General features: G+C 34.3%; 1 protein-coding gene across 8 annotated transcripts in view; it reads left to right on the forward strand.

Moving 5' to 3' along the window:
• The window catches only part of PSPC1 (paraspeckle component 1), a 93,218-nt gene that overhangs the window by 23,741 nt on the left and 44,612 nt on the right, over positions 1–24,865 (forward strand). For 3 of the 8 annotated variants that reach the window (XR_009740028.1, XR_009740027.1, XR_009740026.1), the window contains exon 6: positions 2,392–2,497. Coding sequence is in view for 5 of the 8 variants with exons in the window: in XM_061435040.1 (XP_061291024.1) it covers positions 2,392–2,497; positions 20,075–20,132; positions 24,046–24,215 (334 nt within the window). In the remaining 3 variants the exon portion in view is untranslated. Of the gene's footprint in view, positions 1–2,391; positions 2,498–5,429; positions 11,603–12,251; positions 13,752–20,014; positions 20,051–20,074; positions 20,133–24,045; positions 24,216–24,865 lie in introns of those variants that run through there. The other 5 variants (XM_061435040.1, XM_061435042.1, XM_061435044.1 and 2 more) reach the window with 5 other exon arrangements.

A 24,865-nucleotide genomic window follows, 5' to 3' on the forward strand; every position in this document is an offset into this window, starting at 1 on the left:
GGCAGGCCGCATCAGCATCTTAGCCTCAGTACTGCTGAGTCATAAGCTGACTCACCTGTGTTGTGATAAACCTTCCAGGTGACTCTGAGGCATTCTAAAGTTAGGAAACCACTGTTGTAAAAGAAACTCCCAATTAACTCCTTTCCCGAGGGGCCATTTTCAGTGTCTTTTCTTTTCTTAAAACAATTTTTATTTATTTATTGATTGATTGCTGCACTGGGGTCTTTGTTGGTGTCCATGGGCTTTCTCAAGTTGCAGAGAGAAGGCGCTAGTTTCTAGTTGCAGTGCACGTTTTTCTTGTTGTTGTGCCTTTTCTTGTTGTGGAGCACAGGCTCTAGGGTGCGGGCTCAGTAGTTGTGGCACGTGGGCTCAGTTGCTCTGTGGCATGTGGAATCATCCCGAACCAGGGGTTGAACCCCCATGTCCCCTGCATTGGCAAGTGGATTCTTTACCACTAGGGACATCCTCAGTTTCTTTCTTACTGCTTTTTTCTGTTTTGTGTAATTGTGTTTAAGTCTCTACTTGTCCAAATAAAAGGAAACCTCCTCTCTTCTAAAATAAACCTTTCTGAATCTAGCTTTCTCCTTTTACATTTATCCTTTACAGCTAGGCTTTTAAAATTAGTGCCCTTTACTTATGCTGAAATAATAAGTAATTAAAAGTAGGCAGTGTGGGATGCAAAATATTATGTATAGAATAAACAAACAATAGGGTCCTACTGAATAGTACAGGGAATTATATTCAGTATCCTGTGATAAACCATAATGAAAAAATATATAGAGGATATAGGTTTGCAATTCTGAAACTACTTTTTTCCCTTTTGATCAAGACTTTATTGAGAATAATGTATATACTTTCTTAAATGAATAAATTAGGTAAATATGACCTGAGGTTTCTCATTGTTGGAGAAAGAAAGAAGGCGGAAAGGCTAAAATGAAAATGAATCCTGTCATGTTCAGTGGGGATCAGTATCAGTGTGAACTGAGTGCCGTTTAGTCTAGACAAATACAGAAATACAGATGTGTATATATATAGATGTGTATATATGTGGGTTCATATGTATACATACATATATTTCCTAGCTCTGTCTACCCAGAAGCAGTGATGCCTCGGGAATAATGCCCAGATTTTTGTTTCTGAATATCATTCTCCAATAAAAGGAACCAGGGCTTTTTGGAAAAGTGGCTGATTCCAGTATTAAAAAGTCCAAGTTGACTGATGTTGTGCCAGAGTGAAGGGAAGTCCTTGAACTAAGCTCAGGCCTGTTGAAAGAACACAGGAGCTAAACTGAAGACGCTCCTAAAGGCCAAAGTTGGAACAATTTCAACAACAAAATAAGAAATGATAGGTTGTACATTTGTCAAATGATATTTATTCAGGTCAAATACCCATGAGTCTGTGGTGATAAAAGTAATTTAATGAATAAGTAAATAAACGGAGGAGAATGGACAGCTTTTCCTTAGTTGTTAGAAGTAGAATCCAAATAATAAATAGGAAAGGAGCCTGAGAGAAAATTACCAAGGAATGAATACTGCAGTAATACAGGCATAACAAAGAGTTAGTGTGGGTTTGGTTCCAGGCTACCACAATCAAGAGAATACCTCAATAAAGAGTCACCTTTGTACTATACTGTAGTCTTTTAAGTCTTTTAAGTCTTTTAAGTTGATCATATTACAACTAATTATTATTTAATAGTAATCCTTTACATACACATTGGATTTTTGTTGTTCCGTGCTTGAATATACCTTTGGGGCAGAGGTTGGCAAACATTTTCTGGGAAAGGGCTCCTTCGTAAATATTTTAGGCTTTCCATGTCATATGGTCTCTGTCTCAACTATTTAACAGTGCTCTAACCCAGAGGTAGCCACAGTGAGTGAACGATTGTTCCAAAATTTACAAAAATAGGTGGTATATAGATACCTGCTCCCAGGAGATTTCCTCAGTGGGTTGATGCAATGAGGGAGAGGGGGCTTGTGAAGGCTTCCTTCTGTACATAGTAGGATTTTTGTCTCAGCAGTGTGGTAATTTGCAATGGTTGGTACTAACTGCTTTGCCAATGGTGAATCCCAGGCTTTTTCTTTGTTCCGTAATAGAGTACTAGTTTGAGCTTTTGGAGGCTGGATTTTTTTTGACTGTAAGCATATAGCTAGGATGCTGTTATTTTACTTTTTTTTTAATTTACCCTAGATAATTGCCATTTCATTGGTTTGTTTGATTTATTAGAGGTTAGAGCAAAATAAAAGGAAGATAAATTTGATAAGCCACTCATTATCAAAGACTGGCATAATGTATAAATACATGATACACATTAATGATTTTTTTTGCCTGAAATAAGATATCTGGTTATGGCTTATGTGTCACACCCTGAGTTTTTATTTACAAATCTCTCAGGCATGAGGAAGAGCACCGTCGTCGTGAAGAGGAAATGATCCGACACAGAGAACAGGAGGAGCTGAGGCGACAGCAGGAGGGCTTTAAGCCAAACTATATGGAAAATGTAAGTAAAGTACTAGTTAACTAAAGTGATTTTATATTGTCAGGTGGACGATGTATACTTAGAATTCTTTATACACTGCTTTATGTAGTACTGTATTTTCTAATCTTTCTGAATCGTCATGTTTATGGTAAACTAACAAGTTTCTTAACCTCTTACAGGTAGTAAACCAAAATTAGTTTCTGAAGATAATCATGCTTTATGAAATGGATATTAAATTGTGCTTTATTTCACTTTATCTTTTTTTAATTGTTGCTAAATTAGGAATCTTGATAAATCCCATCATCTCCACTTGACTGATGTTCACCATTAATTGATGTCAGTTCTTTAGTTTGGAAGATTTTAGACATATAGAAAAGTAGAGTAGTATATGCTTATTAGTCAGCCATAACAGTTATTAGTACTTGGCTGATCTTTTTCATCTTTAAGTAATCCTGAAATTTTTGATATGAAAACCTTGACTTCATATAATTTTATGTGAGTGTAGACCTATAAAAGATAAGGACTCTCAAAAAATTTCTTTATCATACTTTAAAAGATGTCAGTTACTTAAGTAGTAAAAGCCCCAATTTGTCCAAGTCTTCAATCTTTTAAAAAAATTATTTGGTTTCTTCAAATGGGTTGATGCATCCATTCTTTTTTAATCTGTAGGTTTTCTTTCTTTTTCTTTTTTTCCATTGTTTCCTTACTGTTTTTATTTTTAAAGAAACAGCCCGTCATAAAGAATATTTCACATCCTGGATCTTGTTGATTATATCCTGGCAGTGATGTTCAACAAGTTTTTTTATGCCTGAGTTTCTTACAAACTGGAAGTTAGTTTTAGAGACTTTATCTGACTCAGGTTTTTGTTTTAGGGAGGCAAAATGGTAGGGCAAAAAAGGATACTTCAAATGTGTTATAACCCACAGGTTCTAAATAACAGAGTCTTGTTCTTCACCTTAGATGAATGCCAGCTTAACAACTGACTCTAAAAAATACTTACCAATATTTTTTTCTCTGTTTTAAAGCCATGATTCTAAAGTTTCTGAGGCTAAATGTAGTAATTCAAATCACCGGGGCCTTTTTTTTCTGACTGTCTCTGTCCCTGAAAAATTTTAAAGCTTTTTAAATTAAAATGAATACAGCAAAGTAAATCCTAAGTAGAATAATAATCAAGAACTTTTTATTTTGCCTTCCATCAAGTAAATATCCTTTGAATGAAAATTACATTTTTATTTAAATTCCCTTAGAAAATTTTTTGTTATTTATAATCACACTAAAAGTTAATAGATTTTTAAATCCCATTAGCAAATTAGTTGAGTAAGTTTTCTGAGCATTGGGTTTTTTTTTTTAGTAATTTCTAGCTTTATTGCAATTCTCTTTTCTTCTTGGGTACATAATACTTACATAGTGACATTTTAAAATTGTGGTCTTCTTTTTCACTGTTAAATTTTAATATAAATTTGTTGGATTTATCAATGTGAGAATATTTTACAGTGGTAAAAGAATGTGGAATTTAAAAATGTTCCCAAATGTGTATATTTTGAAAAGTAGTAAAGTGTTTTAATCTTAAAATATAGAAAAGTACATGTGATACATTTTTTAGAGAAATTTTATTTCATTCCATTGATGACTAGGAAATTCTTCCTAGTTCTTCTGTGTACCTCAGTATATCAGTTTCTAAAGTGCTTGTCTATAGTTAAACCGGTGGGATTAGCTTTCTTAAAATTTTTCTGGCATGAACTTTATGTCCTTGGAGCAACTATGTAGCTGTGTCTAATGATTTAAGTCATTAAGGGACCAGAAGGAAATGATTACTATGTTCTGTTAAACTTAAGTTGGCTACATAGAAAGCTTGATTACAAACTCTGATTCTTTGAAATTTCACAGTTTTTAAAAACCTACATCAATATTTTTTAATATGTCCAAGTGGTAGGCATAATTAATGAAGGACAGATAGTTTTCACTTTTAATGCAAAAACTATTTAGAAATCTTGCTACAGTTTAAAATTGAAATTCTGCAAATACTTAAAACATTGGAATGTTTCAAATTCATTTTAATGGTGGGTAAGATGTAATAGCCAGGGAACTTTGAGAATAAATAAATTAGATATTTAAAAGTATGGCAGGTTTAGTGGAATTTCAGAAGTAGCTCATTTATTATTTGATACGATTATGCTGTCAGAAAAGTTAGATGATTAAATATTTTAACATAGAGTTTTAAATAGTTACCAAAAGAATGTTTTACATATTTGAAGCATCATAGGATTAATTTGGGTGGAGTAGAGGTCTGCAAAGGAAGCCTGGAACCTCCACCCATTTTTGTACCACCCTACTGCAGAGCTGAGAATGGTGTTTACATTTTTAAAGTGTTGATAGATAAGGAAAAAAAAGACTACTAAACAGTATTTGTGACCATTAAAACCTAAAAGACTTACTCTTTGACTCTTTACAGAAAAAGTTTACTGAACAGTGGGCTGGAATTGGTGATTTTTTCTTTTTAATTAATAGTCATGTTAGGCCCCAAAGTTAGTATGTTCTTAATTTTTTTTGGAAAGGAATCATTTAAAATAGTATGTAGCAATGATATTTAATATGTAGGGGAAAATACAGTCTTCATTCTATTTTTAGTTTTTTCTGAGATAAGAAACTATGAATAGATAAATTTTTCATCATTTTGGTCTCAGTTTTATTTGGTTCCTAGCTTCATAATGCTTGTTAGTATAAACTAATCAGGCTAATCAGGCACTAAAGAAATATTAACAAAAGCTCTTTACTGGTCTTAAGTGGTTTGTGTTAATAGTAAAACATCGAGGCCATTGTTGCATCAGTTATTCTTCATTTACTTTCAAAACTGTCTCTGGAAAAATTTGTTGAACAATTTTAATGTTTGTTTTTGTTTTTAAAAGCTTTGAAATTAGGCCCTCTTATGTGCTTCTCTTATTTCCCTGTTCAGTGTAAAGGGAGGAATCACATGGTAAGTGTTCAGCTTGCCTGAGTAATAAAAGTCATGTAGGTTTACTTGGTTTGTTTTAAGATGCCACCTCTCACTTCTTTCTAATATTCCTGTTAGGAATATTCCAACACAACAAATAGTAGCTGCTTCGGAGTATAAAATAAATACTTATTTTGTCTTGAATAGTATATATTTTTTAATGTAGCAAAAGACCTATTATGTTTGATCATGTTTTTCTTTGTTAGCTTTCAAATTGATCATAATATTATAACATGCATAGGAATATATTTTTAAGAGTTTGAAGAATATGCCAACTCTTCATCAATTAGAAGCTGTCATTTTAATTTCATACCTTATTTCTCCTTAGAGGAAGTCATGTTCTTTGATAATACATTTGTAATTATAAATTAAACGTTATTTTTCACTCCTGCAATATAATATTTTTTTGACTCCTGTAACACTGTATATATTTTTATGCCGTTCCTTAATTTCATTTAGGTTTGTTTTTACTACAGTATAATGGGACCATTTTCTAGACAGACCAATTTCTAGGTTGAAATTTTCTACTTATCACAATTTTACAGCTTTGAACACAGAAGTTATTCAGTTAACATTAAGAATTTGTGAATCTGTATGATTGTTTTTTTTTTTTTAATTGGGTTGTTTTGCTGCTTGTAGATTCAGTAGTTTAAAATTTAAGTACTGCTATGTATGTACCAGTCTTTATTTGTGGATATAGCTTGTATTGGAGTAAAGAGGAAATTTTAATTAGAATATTTTAAAAATGCAGTTTCTTGGAGTAATTCTTGGAAAAATGACGATGTCATAAAACATGTAAATATCTTTCTGGCTTTAGTAGTGGTATCATGTAATTATAAAATACTTCGACTTGGAGAATTGGATCAGTGCTTAGATCGGATGCTGCTGCTGCTAAGTCACTTCAGTCATGTCTGACTCCGTGCGACCCCATAGACGGCAGCCCACCAGGCTCCCCCATCCCTGGGATTCTCCAGGCAAGAACACTGGAGTGGGTTGCCATTTCCTTCTCCAATGCATGAAAGTGAAAAGTGAAAGTGAAGCTGCTCAATCGTGCCGACTCTTAGCCACCCCATGGACTGCAGCCTACCAGGCTCCTCCTTCCATGGGATTTTCCAGGCAAGAGTACTGGAGTGGGGTGCCATTGCCTTCTCTGAGATTGGATGCTACTTTGTTTTAAAACTTAAGTAGTTTCTTTGGCTGGCATGGTCAATATTAATGTTTGGGTTTTAGTAAAGAAAAGAATAGCGCTTCATATCTTTTTCATATATATATATATATGTAATTTTTATTCCTTTTTGAGTAGGTAGGAATAGCCCTGGAGAATTGAACATATGCATAAAAACCTGAATGTTTATTACATGCCAAGGCAGTAATTTGACCCTCGTTCCTTAGTCAGAGGTGTCCATTGTAGCTCTTGGGATTGGACAGCAAGGCCACAAGCAGTGAGGGGATGCAGCCCAGCTAAGAGAGAGAGGCCTCTTCTTGGTAGTATTTCTGATCATGCATAGTAAGGAATCAGGGAGCTTTTAAAAAAGGTGGGTGCTCAGGTCTCCATCCTACTCACTGATTCATTTTGTGATTTTAGTAGATTCTGATGGATTATCCATTGGTAGCATACTGGTTGAAAATACAGTAATTTTCAACCTTTGCAGCATTTCTGTGGAACTTAGAAAAGTGCCTGAGATATAGTCCAATGGGACTGGGTTGCATGGAATCAGCATTTTAAAAAGCTCTTTGGGTTACTTATTTTCATTAGCGAAGGTCAGAAACCACTGGCCAGATGTTGAAATGAGACATATATTGAGATGAATATAGTGATACTACTTGAATTTTTTATGGAACCTGGGGACTTTGGGTGAAGTGAGAACTTAGGTTCATTCTGCATGAGAAATAGGGCTCACCTAGTTAACAGTACAAATGGCACAGCCTTCTGTGTGAATTCTGCTCTGTAGGTTTTTGGTGTGGCAACTTTTTGTTGGACTTTCATCCTTTATATGGAAGGGAGTATTGTCTCAAATGATACATTAATTTTTTGTTTTTAAAATATTTCATTTGACTGGGGGTCTGCAGACTAGGGTAAGTCAGGCCACATCTGAGTGCTGCCTGTTTATGGGAATGCAGTCATGTTTATGTTTTGCTTATGGCTGCTTTGCCCCAGAATGGCAGCATTGACTAGTGGTGACATAACTCTGATGTTGTGTCAAGACTGTATGGTCAGCAGAGCCTGAAATACTATCCAGTCCTTTCCCAAAAAAGTTTGCTGACCTGTGATCTCTGGCCAGTTTGAAAGTTGTGAGAGGGTAACAGGCAGGAAGGCCAGGGGTCTCCAAATGGAGGAAATAGCCTGCAAGTGTCGTTTTTTATCTCTCTCTTAAGCAGCAGGAAGAAACAAACTACAAGTGTTAGATTTTTTTTCCCTTCTCTATACAGATTTAAAAAGAGGTTTCTTTTAAAATTCTGTGTTGCCATGACGACACCTGGTTCCACCTGAACTTAACTTTTCTTGAACCTTAACGGAAATGTTTTTCTTAAGCTAGACTCTGTCTTCAAGTTGGTTCTGCCTAAGACTCAGAACTGACTTGACAAACCAGTATGGTTTACTCATGCAAATGTTCTCTTAAGCTATGTTCATGAGACTAGTATTTGCTTGGAAACCTGCCCTTCTTAAAGATTCATGTCAATAGTTTTGTGGCCCAGGACAACTCACCTTGTGCCAATGTCATCCCAAAATACATGTTTTGGGTGAGGGGCCTGATGCCAGTCTCTGAGTTTTGAGACATTTCCTTTCTCTAACATCCTGTTAGTAGCTATATAACATCCGGCTAAAGACTGGTGGGGGGGGGGTCCTCTTTCTGCCTGCTTCTGATGTCTATGTCAGAAGCTGTCTCTATCTTTTTTATACTTTAACAAAACCTTATCACACAAACTCTCTGAGCGATCAACCTCGTCACTGGCCCCTCCTCTCCTCCTGAGGCTGAGAATCCTGACGTCTTCCACCGCTCAGCAACAACCTTTCATTTAGGGGAGGGAATCTATAAAAAATGCCCCATGTTAACGAAACTCATAAAGAATTTGTAATTTAAGATGTAATTTTATTAATTTGTTTTTTTTTTTTTTCCAGTGTTTTTAGAAGGCCTATTGAGCAGAATGCCTCATATCCTAGAACCTTGATTCTTGGTTCTGAAGAATCCAGATTAGTGTCCTGAATGTTCATTGGTAGTCATGGTTATAAGTCAGAGCAGAAGTTATGGGAAGAGCCGATACAGCGTCACAGCCACATTGCTGATGTCTTGGAGTGGTCAAGTCTCTTTTTTTCAGTCAGTTGAGGCAAATCCTTTGATCCGGATTGCCACATTTGGCCTTTGTTTAATTTTATTCCAGTCCCTTCCTGCTTCTTGTGTGGCTATTGTTTCTCTTTATCATTATCACTTGATTTAATTATAACCTCCCCCCCCCCCCCCAAACAGTCCCCCGTTTTCCCTGTATAAAACTCAACAGCAATTCTAGCCAGTAATAAAGTTTCATTAATAGGTGCTGGCAGAGCCAACTTGTCACTTAGTAATGAGTAGGTCCAAATACATTTTCTTAAATGGCTTTTGAGTTTTTGAGAGAAGCTGCCAAAATTTGGTGGTTTTCTCATGGCTATTACTTCTCTTTTTTTCAGTAAATTATTTAGTTCTAACAAGTGATTTGGTTGTATTGCAGTAGAAAATTGCATTATTTTGGAAGGGTTAAGTAACTGACACATTTCATAGGATGACACTTTTCATCATCCTATGGAAATAAGAGTTATTTGGTGTAGGGTTTGGTGTCAGATTTAGGTGTGGGAAGGTCATTGCCGATTGCTGGTATAATGGAAGCCCACTTCTGATGGTTTGGGCCTGATGGTGAAAATTAAAATGGATAATAGGTTTGTTGCAGTGGTCTTTCATAGGATGCACTAGTTGTGACCATTTTTTGTTGTTAATATGGTTTCATTTATTTACTAAAATAATTTAATTGATTTATTACAGTGAGCGAAGAATTTTTCTGAATATTTTAGGATGGTACATAGACTTTATAATCAAATAAAAGCAAACATAACATTTTTATAATGTTAGCTAACATAGAATCTAGATGATCTTTAGAATTTTAATGATTTGTGTAATTTGGGTTGAAGATATAATACCATTTTAACCAGCTGTTAACTCTTTGATCATGTCTCAAAAGGATTTATTTATTTATTTTAATAATACCTAATTATTTGTAGGGAAAACTTTAAGTTTTTATCCAGACTAGGACAAGTGAATATGATACTAGGTAAAATTTTCTCTCTCTTTTTTTTTTTTAAATAGCAGGTATACAATAAGCCATCTTCGGCAAATCAAGTTGTGTTTGTGGTCACCCTTGTTCCCTTGTTATGATTATGAACAGCATTTTCCCCCCTCTCTTTTATCATTCATATTTTGAAATCTTTTGAATGAATCCAGATGGAAGTGGTTTGATTCTTTACTTCATCTACATTCTACACTTCACTTCATCAGAGAATAGTTTGTTAGACTTAATTATCTCTGTGTCATATTAGATGACTTCTTTGACCTTACCTTCCATTATAGTCTCAAAGAGGCTTATTTTCCACAGAAACTACCATATCCCTTTTTCCCTCATGGAGAATGTGTGTGCTCAGCACATATATAATCTCTGACTATTCACCCCAGCTGTGATCCTGGATCATTTTTAATATGATTTTTAGTACTTATATTGCCTTCTAATTATTTTCTGACATTTTTGTTCAATAGTTGACCTCTCGAGTTTTTTGCGGTTGTTTTGTATTTGTTATAGTTACTTAAATGTAAACTGTGAGGGTTAAATAGTTGTCCTTCAGACTACAGCAAGCAGCTCAATCACATGGTTTTGAGTGTTCTTTAAGAGCCACCAAACCTCAGTATTTTTTATTGAGTACTCAAGTCTCAGATGTTCATCATCAGTAGTTTTGAAACATAGGTGGCATTGAGACGTAGCTGTTGATGTATTTTTGTAGTGTTCATAATGGTATCACATAGTGAAGAGTAAAATAGCCATTTTCTATGCTTAGTTTTCACACATATAACTTTTTAGTAGGCGCATTCCACTTGAATATCCCTTCAAGATTGTTAGACTTACAGGAAGACTGAAGATTTCCTTTAGTAAGGAAATTTTGTTCACTGTTTTTCCTGTGTTTATAATAGTCCTGAGCTTTGTAGAGGATACAGAAAGAAATCAAGCCTAGGGTCACACACATCTTTGAGGATTTTAGAATATTTTAGGTACACAGGACCTATGTAGAGTAGGTTAAGAGACACAGCTAAAAAAAGTTCTGAAAGTTTAGAGAAATTTGCCTTCTTGAGAAAGAGTGTGTAGTCTCTGCACTGTTGAGGGGCTATATTGGGTGTATTTTAAAAGCTAATGTGATTGATTTATTATTCTGCTGTGTTGTAGGTATATTTGAAATGGTAAGTTCTTTTCATCTTACTTGGTTCAGAATGGTAAGCACTTTAGCTAATGTTTATCTTTTTAAGAGAGGCTGGAGAAGAGAGCTTACTTGTATTTGCCAATACAAGTGAACTAGAGTGAACATAGATTTTGAAATGTCCACTATGTGCAGTGTAAATAATAGGAATTTTGTTCAATTATTAAGTAGCTTGAAATCATAACAAAACATTTTATGAAGGCATAAAAACTTGTTACTTCTCCCTTGTGACTTCTTATAACATTTAGAACCTCTTACAGGAGTTATCCTACGAGATAGCTATGTAAAAAAAATTTTTCTAAGGCCAATCAGTATTTTGTATATTCTGTACTTTGTATTGAAGCTTTGTAGTATCACCTGAAATGTCAGAATTTTTTACCAGATCAAATGAGATAAATGTGAATGTCAGTATCCCTGTGTAATTACTAACTACTAGTGGTAGAGAGATCCAACCAGTCCATCCTAAAGGAGATCAGTCCTGGGTGTTCATTGGAAGGACTGATGCTGAAGCTGAAACTCCAGTACTTTGGCCACCTCATGCGAAGAGTTGACTCATTGGAAAAGACCCTGATGCTGGGAGGGATTTGGGGGGGCAGGAGGTGAAAGGGACAACAGAGGATAAGATGGCTGGATGGCATCACCAACTCGATGGAGTTTGGGCAAACTCCGAGAGTTGGTGATGGACAGGGAGGCCTGGTGTGCTGCAATTCATGGGGTCACAAAGAGTCGGACACGACTGAGCGACTGAACTGAACTGAGTGGTAGGGAGCAGGAACCTTGAGTTTATAAGCATGCTCTGCTGGTGAAATGGACTTCTGTTTAGAATTCCAAGTTCTTGAACGTATATGGGTAAGTTTGCCTAGTTGTCTTGTGATATCCTCCACTACATTGTACAACCACATTTCAAATCCTGTCTTTTTTGGTTATAAATTTGTATAGTGATTCTACAAGTAGTGATTCTCAAGATGTAACATCTTAATTTGGTGTGCTGTTACTTTCCCTAAATCTTGCTTTTAAACAAAATTAAATGCTTGTATAGTAGTTTCTCTTATAAATGTAAATTTTAAGTAACTTCTTGAATTGTATTTAGGTATTATTTAAGTACTTTTAAATATTACTGTATATTGAGTTTCTTGCTTTGAGTTAACTACTTAGAAACTAGTTTGTCAAGATTTTAATCTTCTGGTAGACTACTAAGATAACTTGTTTTATGTCTATCACAAATAGAAAAAGTTATTCTCATCTACTAAATACATAATTCTTCATACATTGAAACACTTATGCTTTATTATTAGCTTTCTTCTGTTGGTGAGACCGACTTGAAATCGCTTCTCTTGCAGCTGATATTTGGTCTTCTGTTTCGTCTTTCATCCTTTGATCTGGCCAGTCATGATAATTGTTTTGATTTTGATATGGAAGTGTACTGGGTAAGAAGTTATAGGTAAAGAAATGCAAACCAGTCACCTGTATTATATGTACATTGGTAAGATACAATTAAAAGTATTATGTATGTGTTGTAGTTGATATCCAGATTGCTGATTTCTTTAAGCATTTGAGATAAAATAACTAAATTTGAGGAATAATTATATACCCCTAATTAATTTCAGTTCTTTAAAGCAGCTTTTCAAATGGAATTTTCCATGACAGTTGAAAAGAGTGATCTTGAAAATGTCCCTTAGATACACAGGTTAGAAATAAAATTCTCCTCTCAATAAAAATTTATTTAAAAATTAATTTGTTTAAAATATTTATTCCCTTCTATCTCTTGATGGGTATGGCTAGATTATATGTAGTTACACTTAATTCATTTTCAATTAGAGTCATCCTATGTATTAACAAGTAGCAATTAAGTTTGCTACTTAGTTGAATTTGACAGTGACTTCCAAACATTATGTCTACTAAGTTACCTGAACCAGGCTTTAGAAATGCACTGTTGAGTGAATGTAGTTTAAGAGACACATGTGTTTGGGTTAATGAATACAGTAAGGTAAGAATAAAATCCCCTACTTGTATTTGGGGTTCCTTCTGTTTCTGATTCAGTATTTAACAAGTTCATGACTAAAACTTGATGTAAGTTAAGATAAAATTTATTCAAAGAGAAACAGTTAAAGTTTTAAAAAAGTAAACTTATTTTTTTAGATAAAAAATATGTTCCCTTCACCCCACATGCCTACAGACTCCTCACTGTCATATTCCCTTACATTAGATCCCTGCAGCACACGGAGATCTCTTTCTCTACTTGTTACAGCAGGTGAACCTTCACTAACACATTCTTATCACCAAAAGTTCATAGTTTATATGTGTTGCAGCACATTCTTGGGTTTTGACAAATGTGTGATGACACATACCCACACAGAATAATTAATTTCATTGCCCTTAAACATCCTTTGTGCTCCACCTAGTATTTCTCCCTCCTCATAATTCCTGGCAACCACTGATTCCCTTCTTGTGTCCATATTTTTGCCTTTTTCAGCATGTCACATAGTTGGAATGAAGAGTCTTTTCATTTTGGCTTTTTAGTAATCCACATTTAAGTAGGTTCCTCCTCTGTTTTTTCATGGCTTGATAGCTCATTTCTTTTTAACACTGAATAATAATCCGTTACCCAGATGTACCACAGTTTATCCAGTCACCAAATGAAGGACATCTTGTTTGGCAGTTAGGAATAATACTGTTATACGTATTTGTATGCAGGTTTTTGTGTGGACATAGGTTTTTGATACTTTTGGGTAAATAATGAGTATGATTGCTGGATCATATGTCAAGAGGAGGCTTAGTTTTGTTAAAAAAACAAACAAACAAAAAAACACACACACACCAAAAACCTGTTAAAATTGTCTTCTAAAGTGGACATACTGTTTTGCATTCCTACCAGCAAAGAATGAGAATTCCTGTTTCTCCACGACCTCACCTGCATTTCCTGTTGTCACTGTTAAGGATTTTGGATATTCTAATAGATGTGTTCTGATAACTGTTTCTTTGTGGTTCCCTAATGAAGTGTGAATTAATGGTTCACTCTGGCAGTCATAAACTGAGGAATGTTTCCTCCATACTCATGGGTGTAGATACTTTGGAATGCATGCATTCGAATTGAACAGAAAACATACTGTATAGTTTATATTTTAATAGTTGTCTTATGTTAAAATATCTTCCCCCCTCCCCATATAGCAGTGAATGATATAAATGTCTTGGAAAACGCTGTTTTTTATTACTTGAATTTAGAGTGTTAAGTCTTCCATGCCTTTCTCTGTTGGTTATGTTGGAAGGTTTGCATGCTGTTATTTGAGTTCTATTAATAGGAACATTTCTTATTTCCTATTTTAGTTTATTAGAAGATTACTTTCTTGATGCACACCTTTTAATAACGCTTTTTAAATGAGTGGATAATTTCTTGGCAAAGTGGCCTACCTTTTTTTGTGATTTTATTTTTCTTTATACCTGTTTTTTAAAAAATATTTTACGTAATTGATTTCTGTTGCTTTCTTGTTTATAAATATGTTTATTCCCTAATATTTCTAGATGCTGACAGTTTGTCTTCTCTAATGAAAGTCTGACTCTCTAACAGTCTAGTTATTCTTGTTATGTAAACTTCTCTAGTGAAAAGATACATTTCCACGTGCTACAAGAATTTATTTTTAGGAAAAACTCTAGGAATATTTAATGATGGGTTGAATATTGCTACTTGCCAGAACTTATACATTTCTCTAGAGTTTTATTTCAGGATTTTTAGCATTTTCTTTATTAAGGCATGGAACTGAAACAGCACATCGTGATCCTTAGATATTTCTTTAGAGATATACCCGAGAAAGGACTTGATGGATTAAAGGAGAAGGATAGTAGCTGTTGGGACTATATTCACTCAGACGAGTACTTAGATTGATCATTGTGTTGGGTGAACACACCATATCATTGCTTGCAGAATGTTATTCCAGCTGGTAATTATGTAAAGTCAGTTTTTGTTTAGTTTACTGTTTCCTAAACCCTAGGCATTCATATACATATTTTAGCACATTAAGTATTAAGGAAAAAAGTCAATATTCTCCATAAAATAATGTCTAGTTCTACATTAAGGTATATTGGTTTAGTTAATTTACATTAGGGCAAATTTTCTGCTACTTTACTTTTTCATGAGTAAATACTGACAGGAACTTACAAGCAGTGGTCCTTAAGCTTTTTGGTTTCAAACCTTTTTTAAAAGCTATTAAAAATTATTGAGGACCCCAAAAAGGTTTTAATTACACTATATCAATGCTATATTAAAAATTTAAAGAGACATTTAAAAGAAAATGTGTTGTAGTGGAAAGAGGGACCTTATTTTACAGTTTTTGCAAATTTCTCTAGTGCTCGACTTTGTGTAGTGGAAGAGTGGTATTGTTTTACTCCTTTGTGAATTTCTTTAATTTTGGGCTTTATAAGAAAATAGCTGGCTTCCCATATTTGCTTTTGCATTCCACCTATTGCAAACTGCTCTATTGGTCAAAGAGCATGAAGGAAACCTGGTTTCACATGGATAAGTAAATGGAGACAAGTATATATATTTTAACCTTTTCAGATAATTGAAATATTCTTGTTTGATACTGCAGTGAAACTTGACAAGCAGTAGTTTCTTAAAAGTACTCTTTTGCATTAGAATCCATTCGTCTACCTTATCTTTGAGTGGATTGTTTTCCTGTGCATGAGTTTGTAATGTACCAAACAGAAAAATAGTGATCCCTTGAGTTTCACCTACTATCTAAATGTTAATGTATTTTGTTATACAAAATTAAAACAAGTCACATTTCTTAATACCATCCACTTATAAGAAATTACACAGGTCAGTAATCTGCTTGTCTGTCAAATGCTGTCTCAAGTAATAATCTTGCTCCAAGAAAATGTCTTACTCAGCTGCAGCCCAGTCACAGAAGTGGTTTTCTTGAAATATCCACCCTATTTCAGAATGCAGCAGAAATGCTTAATGTAGACATCTATTTTGTTGCATAGAATAATTAAAGACATGTACCTAAAGATAGAAAGTTCATAAAATTAATCCTTTTTACTATTTCATCCAGGTGTTCATAGCTGAAATTATTATTTTTTAATATAAAGTATCTTAATTCTTGTCCTTATACAATGTAAATACTGTTTGTCATGATTTGGAAGTAAGACTGTACCACACAATGGCCAAAGAAGAATCATGCATTCTATGCCTTGTCTTTTGTCTGGTCACCTAGAAATTTAACATCAGCTGTAATTGTCGTTGCTTGTCGTCTCACATTTCTTTCATCCATATATTCGCCATAGTCTGCTTTCCCTTCCACATAAATTCGACACCTCTTTTTCAAAAACTGATGTGCTGCATCTCTGAAGCCCGGTCAGAATTGTCTTTTGACTGATGTAACCCATTTGATAGGCTTCATTTGCCCTGATCACCACATCTCATTTGTTGCTAGAGAAAATACTGTGACTGGGTTTTTTCCCTTTCACCTGTCTCATGACAGGGTTCTGACCTACTCAACTAAGTAACTGCACACAATTCAGAGATGCTTTGTGAAACAAACTGATAGCTATTTCAGACCCATGTTGTACAGCAGGTCTTTAAGGACATTCCTTGTGGTCCAGGGATTAAGACTCCACGCTTGCATTGGGGAACTAAGATCCCATATGCCTTGACTCAGCCACAACGAATGAAAATAAAGTACAGGTGTTTGAAATGTGGCTTCTATATTTTCTTTTCTTACAATCTAATCTTTAGTCTTTTCCAGGTGCTCTGGCCCAGGCAGCCGTGACTGAAGTTATTTAACTGCAATTGTAATGTGAAGAGTACAGTGATTGCTAGTAAAAATTGAGTGCAGATGCCTTGCTTTGTGCTCTTAACACTAGGATTTTTGCTTACCATTGCTCTTGCACCGTGCCCTAGAGTGTCTCAGTGGAAAGCCCAGATAAAACAATGTTAGAACTGTGTTCTGTGAAGTAGCTTTGAGGTCGTGCACATCTTGGGCGCGTCTTGGGAGATTCTTTTCACTCCATGAACCACATCTTGAGAACTTTGTGTTGATGAACTGTTGCTCTGATACAATGTGGCTCTGGGATCAGTTGTACTTTTCTTTTGTTTTTGGTCAACTGTGTATTTAAGCATGTTTCACTAACCAGTTTTCAAAAATACATATGCATAATTCTTATAATTGAAAGGAACACCTTCTTAATAATATGGTAAAAACATATTAAAAACCATTGCTTTTTGTTAGTCTTTAATAAGATTCTTGAAGAATGTGAAGAAGATAATTCCATGAACTCTATTTGGGCAGATTTTTATAGGTCAGCTCAATCACTTTGCTACACGTATGACCCTGCATAAGTTATTGAACAATGCTGGGCCTTAGGTTTATCATCTCTAAAATAGGATAACATTCGATCTTACTTCATAGGGTTGCTGTGAGGATTTGTTGAATTAATTAAAACTGTCATCTTAGTTTTCTCCTTTTATATAGCGCTGCAGTCTTTTGAGATTTTGTTTACATATAAATTGTTGCCTGTTAAACCACAATAATTTTGGTTAAGTAATAATGTCATTAAAATTTGTATTATAAAAATATCACACATATTATTGTATCAGTTCCAATTTAAAATATATTAGAAGGATTTGCAGGAGCAGTTGAGGGTCTTATGTATTGTTTTTGGGTGGGTATATAGTTATAGTGAACTTCAAGTGATTTCTCCTTATTGATACTCAATATATCAAGTTATGAGAAGGACTGTCTTAATTTCTTCTGATAGCACTACCCTTAAATATTATATCTGCCTCTTGCATTTTACTGGAAGTATGTAGCAATGGGTTTATAGAAAGTTACAATAACCTTAAAATACAACTAGGGAGCTAAAATTTTTGCTTTTTCTAAATTAGTTAAAAATTGATCTGTCATCTGTATTATTATCTCTTTTCTTAATATTGTGATTATAGATATGTAAAATAGTACTCAGAAGTTTCCTTTAGGGAAATATTAACAAATTATGCATTTTTAGTGAAAAATGGTGTAATAGCATGAATTGTTACTGTAATCCAATGATCTGCTACCTTAGAATGTTATGACATTCTGATTGTCTCATTTAAAGATATTTTAAAACTGGAAATAGTTTATAACAGAGCATCAAAAGGGGACTGTTTCGGCCACTGTTGAATAGTTGACTTAAAACCATAGATCTCTTCAGTATGTTAATATGCTTTCTGCAAAACTCTGTTAATGAAGGAAATAGACTAATACAATATGTTTTTTTAAAAAGTACTTTATGAATGATAAAACTAAACACTACTATTTCAGAAGGTGAAAGGTAAAGCTGAAATCATAAAGAGGCTTAAACAATAAAAAGGATTCTCTGATGCCCCACCATGAATTGCAGGCATTGAGTATGGGTGTTAGAATACATAGGGGGATTTGAAAATTGAAGTCTCAAACGGTGAGACTAATAATTACTCTCTGTCAGTGATTAGCTATTGCCTACCTAGTCTTTCATAGTTAAGGCAAATCAAAAGTAAAAACCTAAGTTAAACCTTTGTTCCCTCCAACATGTTGGGACCATAAAATCCATGTATTTTACTTTGGTACTGGAGTGCAGCCAGCTCTTTGTGAGACGTATCTTCTGTAAATAATAACGTTAAAGATTTTGGGTTTGCTGAAAGAGTCCACACGTTATCACTAGGCTCTACTACTGAGGAAATGAGAGCTTGGCTTAATTTATTGATAATAGTGTGAAGTATGATTATAGAATAATATTTTCCCTATAATTTCAGAATTACATGACTTCATTGGTAATCAGTTTTATAAAATAGTCTAGCTTTCTTGCTGGTCAGTAATACTATCTGTTAATAGTCAAATGTTTTATGATGAAACAAATTTATTTTTTGGAAAGTTAAACGTTAACTTTGAGAAAGCTTTGGTATTCAGATTTTCTGGGCAACGAGAAACATTTCTTCATGCAACTGTTACATAAGTGGTGTTTTTCTCATGTCGTAGCTTCCTTATGGGTTAGCTTTAGAGGTACCTCCATTAGGTTAGATGGGCAGTTGACTTGCTGCTTAGTGGTTTTTCTCCGTTTATAGGCTTTTTATTTCCTTCATTTCTAGCTTTATAGGTACTTTTCACTAGTATTTTAAAACCAACTCGTTGTAATAAAACTGCTTTTGAAAATAGAAAAATTAGGCTTTTTTTAGATTTAGACATCACTTGGAATTTTTTTATGATTGCTACTTGTAACACTTGTTTGGTATTGGAAAAGATCATTAAATAATAGTGTAAATTTCAATTACAATATGTTGGGTAATTTCACCTAGAGATTTCACTGAAGTTAGTTCTATTGTAACTGTTGGTAAATGAGTTTTTAAGGACTAGTTTTTGTACTGAAACTTAAAATGTTTTGTACATTTGTGTGGCCTTTTATGTCATAGGTAACCTCAAGAGCATTTTGTTTCAGAACTTGATGACTGTGTGATAACACTTTATTTCAGTTTCTAAAAAAATTCTTATTCAGATAAAGGAAGCAATATTATGTTGAGCTTTCAATAATTGCTTGTATGTAGTGGAGGGTTTATGGTATATCTGAAAGACCTGGTGAAATAATGCCAGAGGACTTGAAGAAAAATGCAAAGGTGAATTATATTGCAAAAATGAAAATTGTCTATAACCTTATTTTTGGCTTAGTGCCCCACAGCTGTGTTGTGTGTTTGAATACATTTGAATGTGAAAGCGGTAATGGTCATTTCTGTTTTAAGACTTTAGAGACCTAGGTGGGAGAAATAATTGGTCTTCTTGGTTGTTATTACTAGATTTTTCTTCTTCTAGACTCTAGGCATGTGTCTATGATCTCTTGGAAGAATAATATTAAAAATGTCATGTAATAGATTTTATGTATTACTCACTGGTAATATATAGAAGTATAAATTGGATGCCCTAAGCATTTGTAATATGTTTAATTAACGCTGTGAGAGTGGTTTCTTTTCAGTGTTCTTATTAAGTAAATGATGTTGGAAATTTAAAATTTTAATGGAACATTATGTCCCAATTTATCTTTTTCTTTTTAATTTTAGATGGGAAATGTTAAGTCCTAAGATCGATAGGTTGACTGTGACAACTATGTTTACTTACAGAGAGAACAGGAAATGAGAATGGGTGATATGGGTCCCCGTGGAGCAATAAACATGGGAGGTAGGGATTTGAAGCACAGGCTTCTGTCACTTACTTGTCATTTTTCAGGGAACTATACATGCTATTTGTGGTATGTCAGTAACAAAAATTTGGAACCAACATTTGTAAGTGGTGAAATTTCCTACATTTATTAAACTGAGAAAAAAATCAGTATATTTAAAGTACGTGCTAGGAAGAACAATTTTATTTTGTTTATTCGAAGGCTAAAAGATGTATTATGTTTTAATAGATGCAACGAAAGAAACCTGTAAACAGGTTTTGATTAACAACCTGAAACTTGTAGTCATCACATGATATAATACAGCAATGATGTACTTTTAAAAATCAAACTTCATGCCCTGCAATTTTTTTGGTGTTGGAATTTTGCTAGCTTCTGAGTTATAGTGTCTTTAAACTTTTTGAGAGTATTTTATATATTTCTATTTTAACATAACATTTTGCATAACTTTGAAGCTATTTTTATTTATTTTACTGAATGTTTAACTTCTTTTGCACTAGCCCACAGTATCGTACACAGAAATGCACTGTTTGGAGACATGTGTGACTTGTCAAGTAAATGAGATATGTCTTACATATTTAAGCTCATGTATATCTTTAGAACTGATGTGAAGTTTTTAAGAAAATGTTCATAGTAGCACTTTAATATTGATTGCTTGTCTACCCAGGTGGTCAGGGGAGCAATACTAAGTAAATAAGCTAAGAGAAACATAAGTGGCATGTTTTCATAAGTTTTATTAAATTTTAACTGTCACACCTTCGAGATTTAGATAAATAAGTTTTATAAGAGTTTCACAGAAGCTGAGGTTAAATCTACATAAGTCAAGTGTACATATTGTTGCAAGGATTACATCACCTGAACACTCCAGTGCGTCAAGTGCACTCCCAGTGAGGAGATCCACATTGTGCTTAGAATGTATGCACGGTGTGTGGAATAAGAAATCTGAAAGCATCTAATATGTAGGTCGAGCATTTTTCATGACCGACCACTTCCCACCATGCCAGTTTATTGCCATTTGCCAATTAGCTAATCTAAATCATTTAAGACAAATGCTGTTTACTTTTGTCACTTTTCTTACCTGCAAAAAAGTGGTTATTGACCATCTCTGAGATGCAGACGAAGCACAAAACATGGCCCTTAACTCAAAGAACTTAATTGTGTAGTACAATTGTAGTACAGTGGTACATGAAAAAAAATCAGAGAACCAAGAGTACATGAGAAGTTTTAAATCAGGTAGTACAGTTGAGGGTATAGTGATGTACAAGTAGTTGAGTGTTTATATCATTTTCAGAGTGAATTGTGGGCTGGTGTATAATATAATCCAGGTGGATTTAAGGATTTTCAGTGTGAGGTTGAAATGCCATTTACAGGTAGTTTGAAATGCCACCATAATTGTTAGATTGTCCATTAACATTGGAACCAAACTTGAAATATTTCTGATGTTTTAGGGACCATGAAAACAGTCTGACTTGATGAGCAACTTTATTAGAAGAAATGGGAGAATATACCTTTAGATTTCTTATTTAGTTAGGAATTTAAGAGATTTAAAAGTTTTGATGGCAATTTATTCACTAAAGAACCTTGTTTGAACACTTAGTTAGCTCCCCTAACATCCACTCCATTTAATTTTCTCCTTTTTACATTTTATTCAAAGTGAGAGTTTATCCTCAAAGTGAGAGTTATGACTTTTAAGTCTTTATCATGCAGTTGATTGTCACTGTTCAGTTGGTAAATTGTCGTATTCTCTCCAGTTACATAGATGATATGTGACAGTAGGTTTTCTGGTGTACTCCACGTAGAACACAGTTTATAAAATTGCTTTTCAGGGGACCAGATAATTCTAACATTCCTTATTAGATCTTTACATTTAGTCTAATTACAGCCATCTGGTAGAAGAACATAATTACTAAAAATAAGAGTACTTCAACTGTTGATATTTGAAAATATTTGTCTTTTATTATACACATACTTGTATAGTTATATTGTATCTTAGAAGTTAGGTGTGATAATTACGTTTAATTAAAAGAAAAAAAAAACAAAACCCTAATCCTTGATCTGTTCTTTTTGGGGAAAGTTGAGGTAGGATTCCTCCTGGATCATGCCTCTGCCCTTAATCATTTTGCTTGTGGGAAAAGTTGTAGAAGTTTAGGAGAAGGAAATGGCAAGCCACTCCAGTGTTCTTGCCTGGAGAATTCCAGGGACGGGGGAGCCTGGTGGGCTGCCGTCTATGGGGTCGCATAGAGTCCGACGTCTATGGGGTCGCATAGAGTCTGACGTCTATGGGGTCGCATAGAGTCCGACACGACTGAAGTGACTTAGCAGCAGCAGCAGTAAAAAATTTTATTTGTAGCTATCCTAAGGGAATAGAAACATTGTTGGGTAGTTCAAGTGTAGATTTACTAGTGAGAACTTTTTGGGATTAAGGAACTTCTTCCTTTCCAGGAAGTGGCTGGGGTCTGGGGATTGGGTTCAGAAGGAGCCACAGAGTATGTTGCCAGGACAACAGGAAGTCAGACTTCCTCCCTCAGCTGCTCCTGTACTCGGCCTTGTGCAAAGTTGAGCTTCATTGGATACTGAATTGTGAATTTGAATGACAAGTTCCACTCCTATTATAATGTGTTTTTGAGAAATTGAGTTCTGAATGTCATGAAATTAGCTAATACTAGAAGAAAATTCAGTCTTTGTCATGAATTTTTAATAATAAACAAGTATAACTAGTTTAAAAGTTTAAAAAGTTACAAGAGGATACCTAAAAATGTATTTGAAGTCATTATAAATGTTGTATTACAGCTTAAACATTATTGTAGTTAACATGAGGCAGGTGGATGGATGTCTTGGTGAAAAAAAAATTTGAGGTATCCGATTGTTCTCATTTCCAGAATTTCTTTATTCAGTATTTCAAAAAAAATTCAAATAGCTGTATCAATATTTTATCTGTATTTGGTTGCATTTGCTTTTAGAAAAAAGTTTTGTCATGATGAATCATTTCAATTTTTTAGTTTGTTTCTATTGTATATTTCTATATAAAGTTAACAAGTACCTCCTGTAATTTTGGGAGGCGTTCAGTAACTATGTAAAAGTCAGTTTGTTTACAGTCAACTTTATATATATGCTGCTGCTGCTAAGTCGCTTCAGTCGTGTCCTAACTCTGTGTGACCCCAGAGACGGCAGCCCACCAGGCTCCCCCGTCCCTGGGATTCTCCAGGCAAGAACACTGGAGTGGGCTGCTATCTCCTTCTCCAATGCATGAAAGGGAAAAGTGAAAGTGAAGTCGCTCAGTTCGTGTCCGACTCATAGCCACCCCATGGACTGCAGCCTACCAGGCTCCTCTGCCCGTGGGATTTTCCAGGCAAGAGTACTGGAGTGGGGTGTTATATATGTATGTATATATGTATATATATAATGTACACACACACACATACCTACACTATATATACATATACACACACATATATACCTATATATGAGGGTGTGGTTTCTTCCATCACAATTTAATATAGTTTACATGCCAGTATTTTTAGTCATGACTATAAGAAAATTAAGTGGTTTTGTAAGTGCTAATCCTTTGCTGTTAATTTAAACTGATAGAGAGATGTCATACTTTCTTCACTCATAAGGGAGTATTAATTAGGTTAAAAAGCAGACTGCAGCAAATAATACTGATGTTTTAAAGAAAACTTTTCAAGCTTTGATAGTCTCAGACATAAAATAATTGATAGTTTTCTCATTTGTTATATGTACATTTGTTTAGCAAATGTAGTGCTCTATCAGAGTCAATAATTGAGTGTTCCATTCTTAAGGAAGTAAAATGATTTTGATAATATTCTTGTTATATAGATTGCCTAAGTATTGTTAAATTTTAAATGTTTACTCAACTAAGATAGGACAGCTCTAAGTATAGATTGTTTTGCGTAGATGCGTTTAGCCCAGCACCTGCTGGTAACCAAGGTCCTCCTGCAATGATGGGTATGAATATGAACAACAGAGGAACTATTCCTGGCCCGCCAATGGGTCCTGGTCCTGCCATGGGGCCAGAAGGAGCTGCAAATATGGGAACTCCAATGATGCCAGATAATGGAGCAGTGGTAATGTATCATGCGCATTATTGTGATTATATCAGTAGTATTTACTTCTGCCCCAAAGGTAACTTCACACTTAACATAATTTGGCATCATTTGTTTTGTCAGTAAAGATCAGTGTCCAATGAAGAAAAGATAATATTATGAACTTAGATGTTGATTTATGAGAGGCAATTTTTTATTATCTCAAGAGTTAGGATTATGATCCACGGCATGCTTTTGTATATGAGTGTATGGCAGATGTATATGTTAATTACAGTCATTTTACAGTGATTTTCATTTGTATACACCTCTTACCACCATTCAGCGTACATTCTAGTATTTTGTGATTGTGTTCTTTTCCTCTGAATTCCTTACCTTTGGTGAGGTACGAAGCCCCAATATGTATGAAAACACAGTTTTCTGTCTTTTTAAAAAAAAATCACTTATGAGTAATTTCAGAGAATTTAACTGTAAAAAAATTTTCATTAAAGTTTTAAAGTATATTTTAAACATATTGATATTGCATTCTCACTAAATAGACTTAGAAATTTCAGTTACATTTACTACTAAATTTAGGCAATTTCATATCTTGGTTTGAGAGTGTGAAGATATCTTTGCCTGGGTTACATATTATAAAAATGTTTTTCAGTTGTACTTCATATTTTAAGTATCAG

The sequence above is a fragment of the Bos javanicus genome, chromosome 12 (assembly GCF_032452875.1).
Source record: "Bos javanicus breed banteng chromosome 12, ARS-OSU_banteng_1.0, whole genome shotgun sequence".
NCBI lineage: Eukaryota > Metazoa > Chordata > Mammalia > Artiodactyla > Bovidae > Bos > Bos javanicus.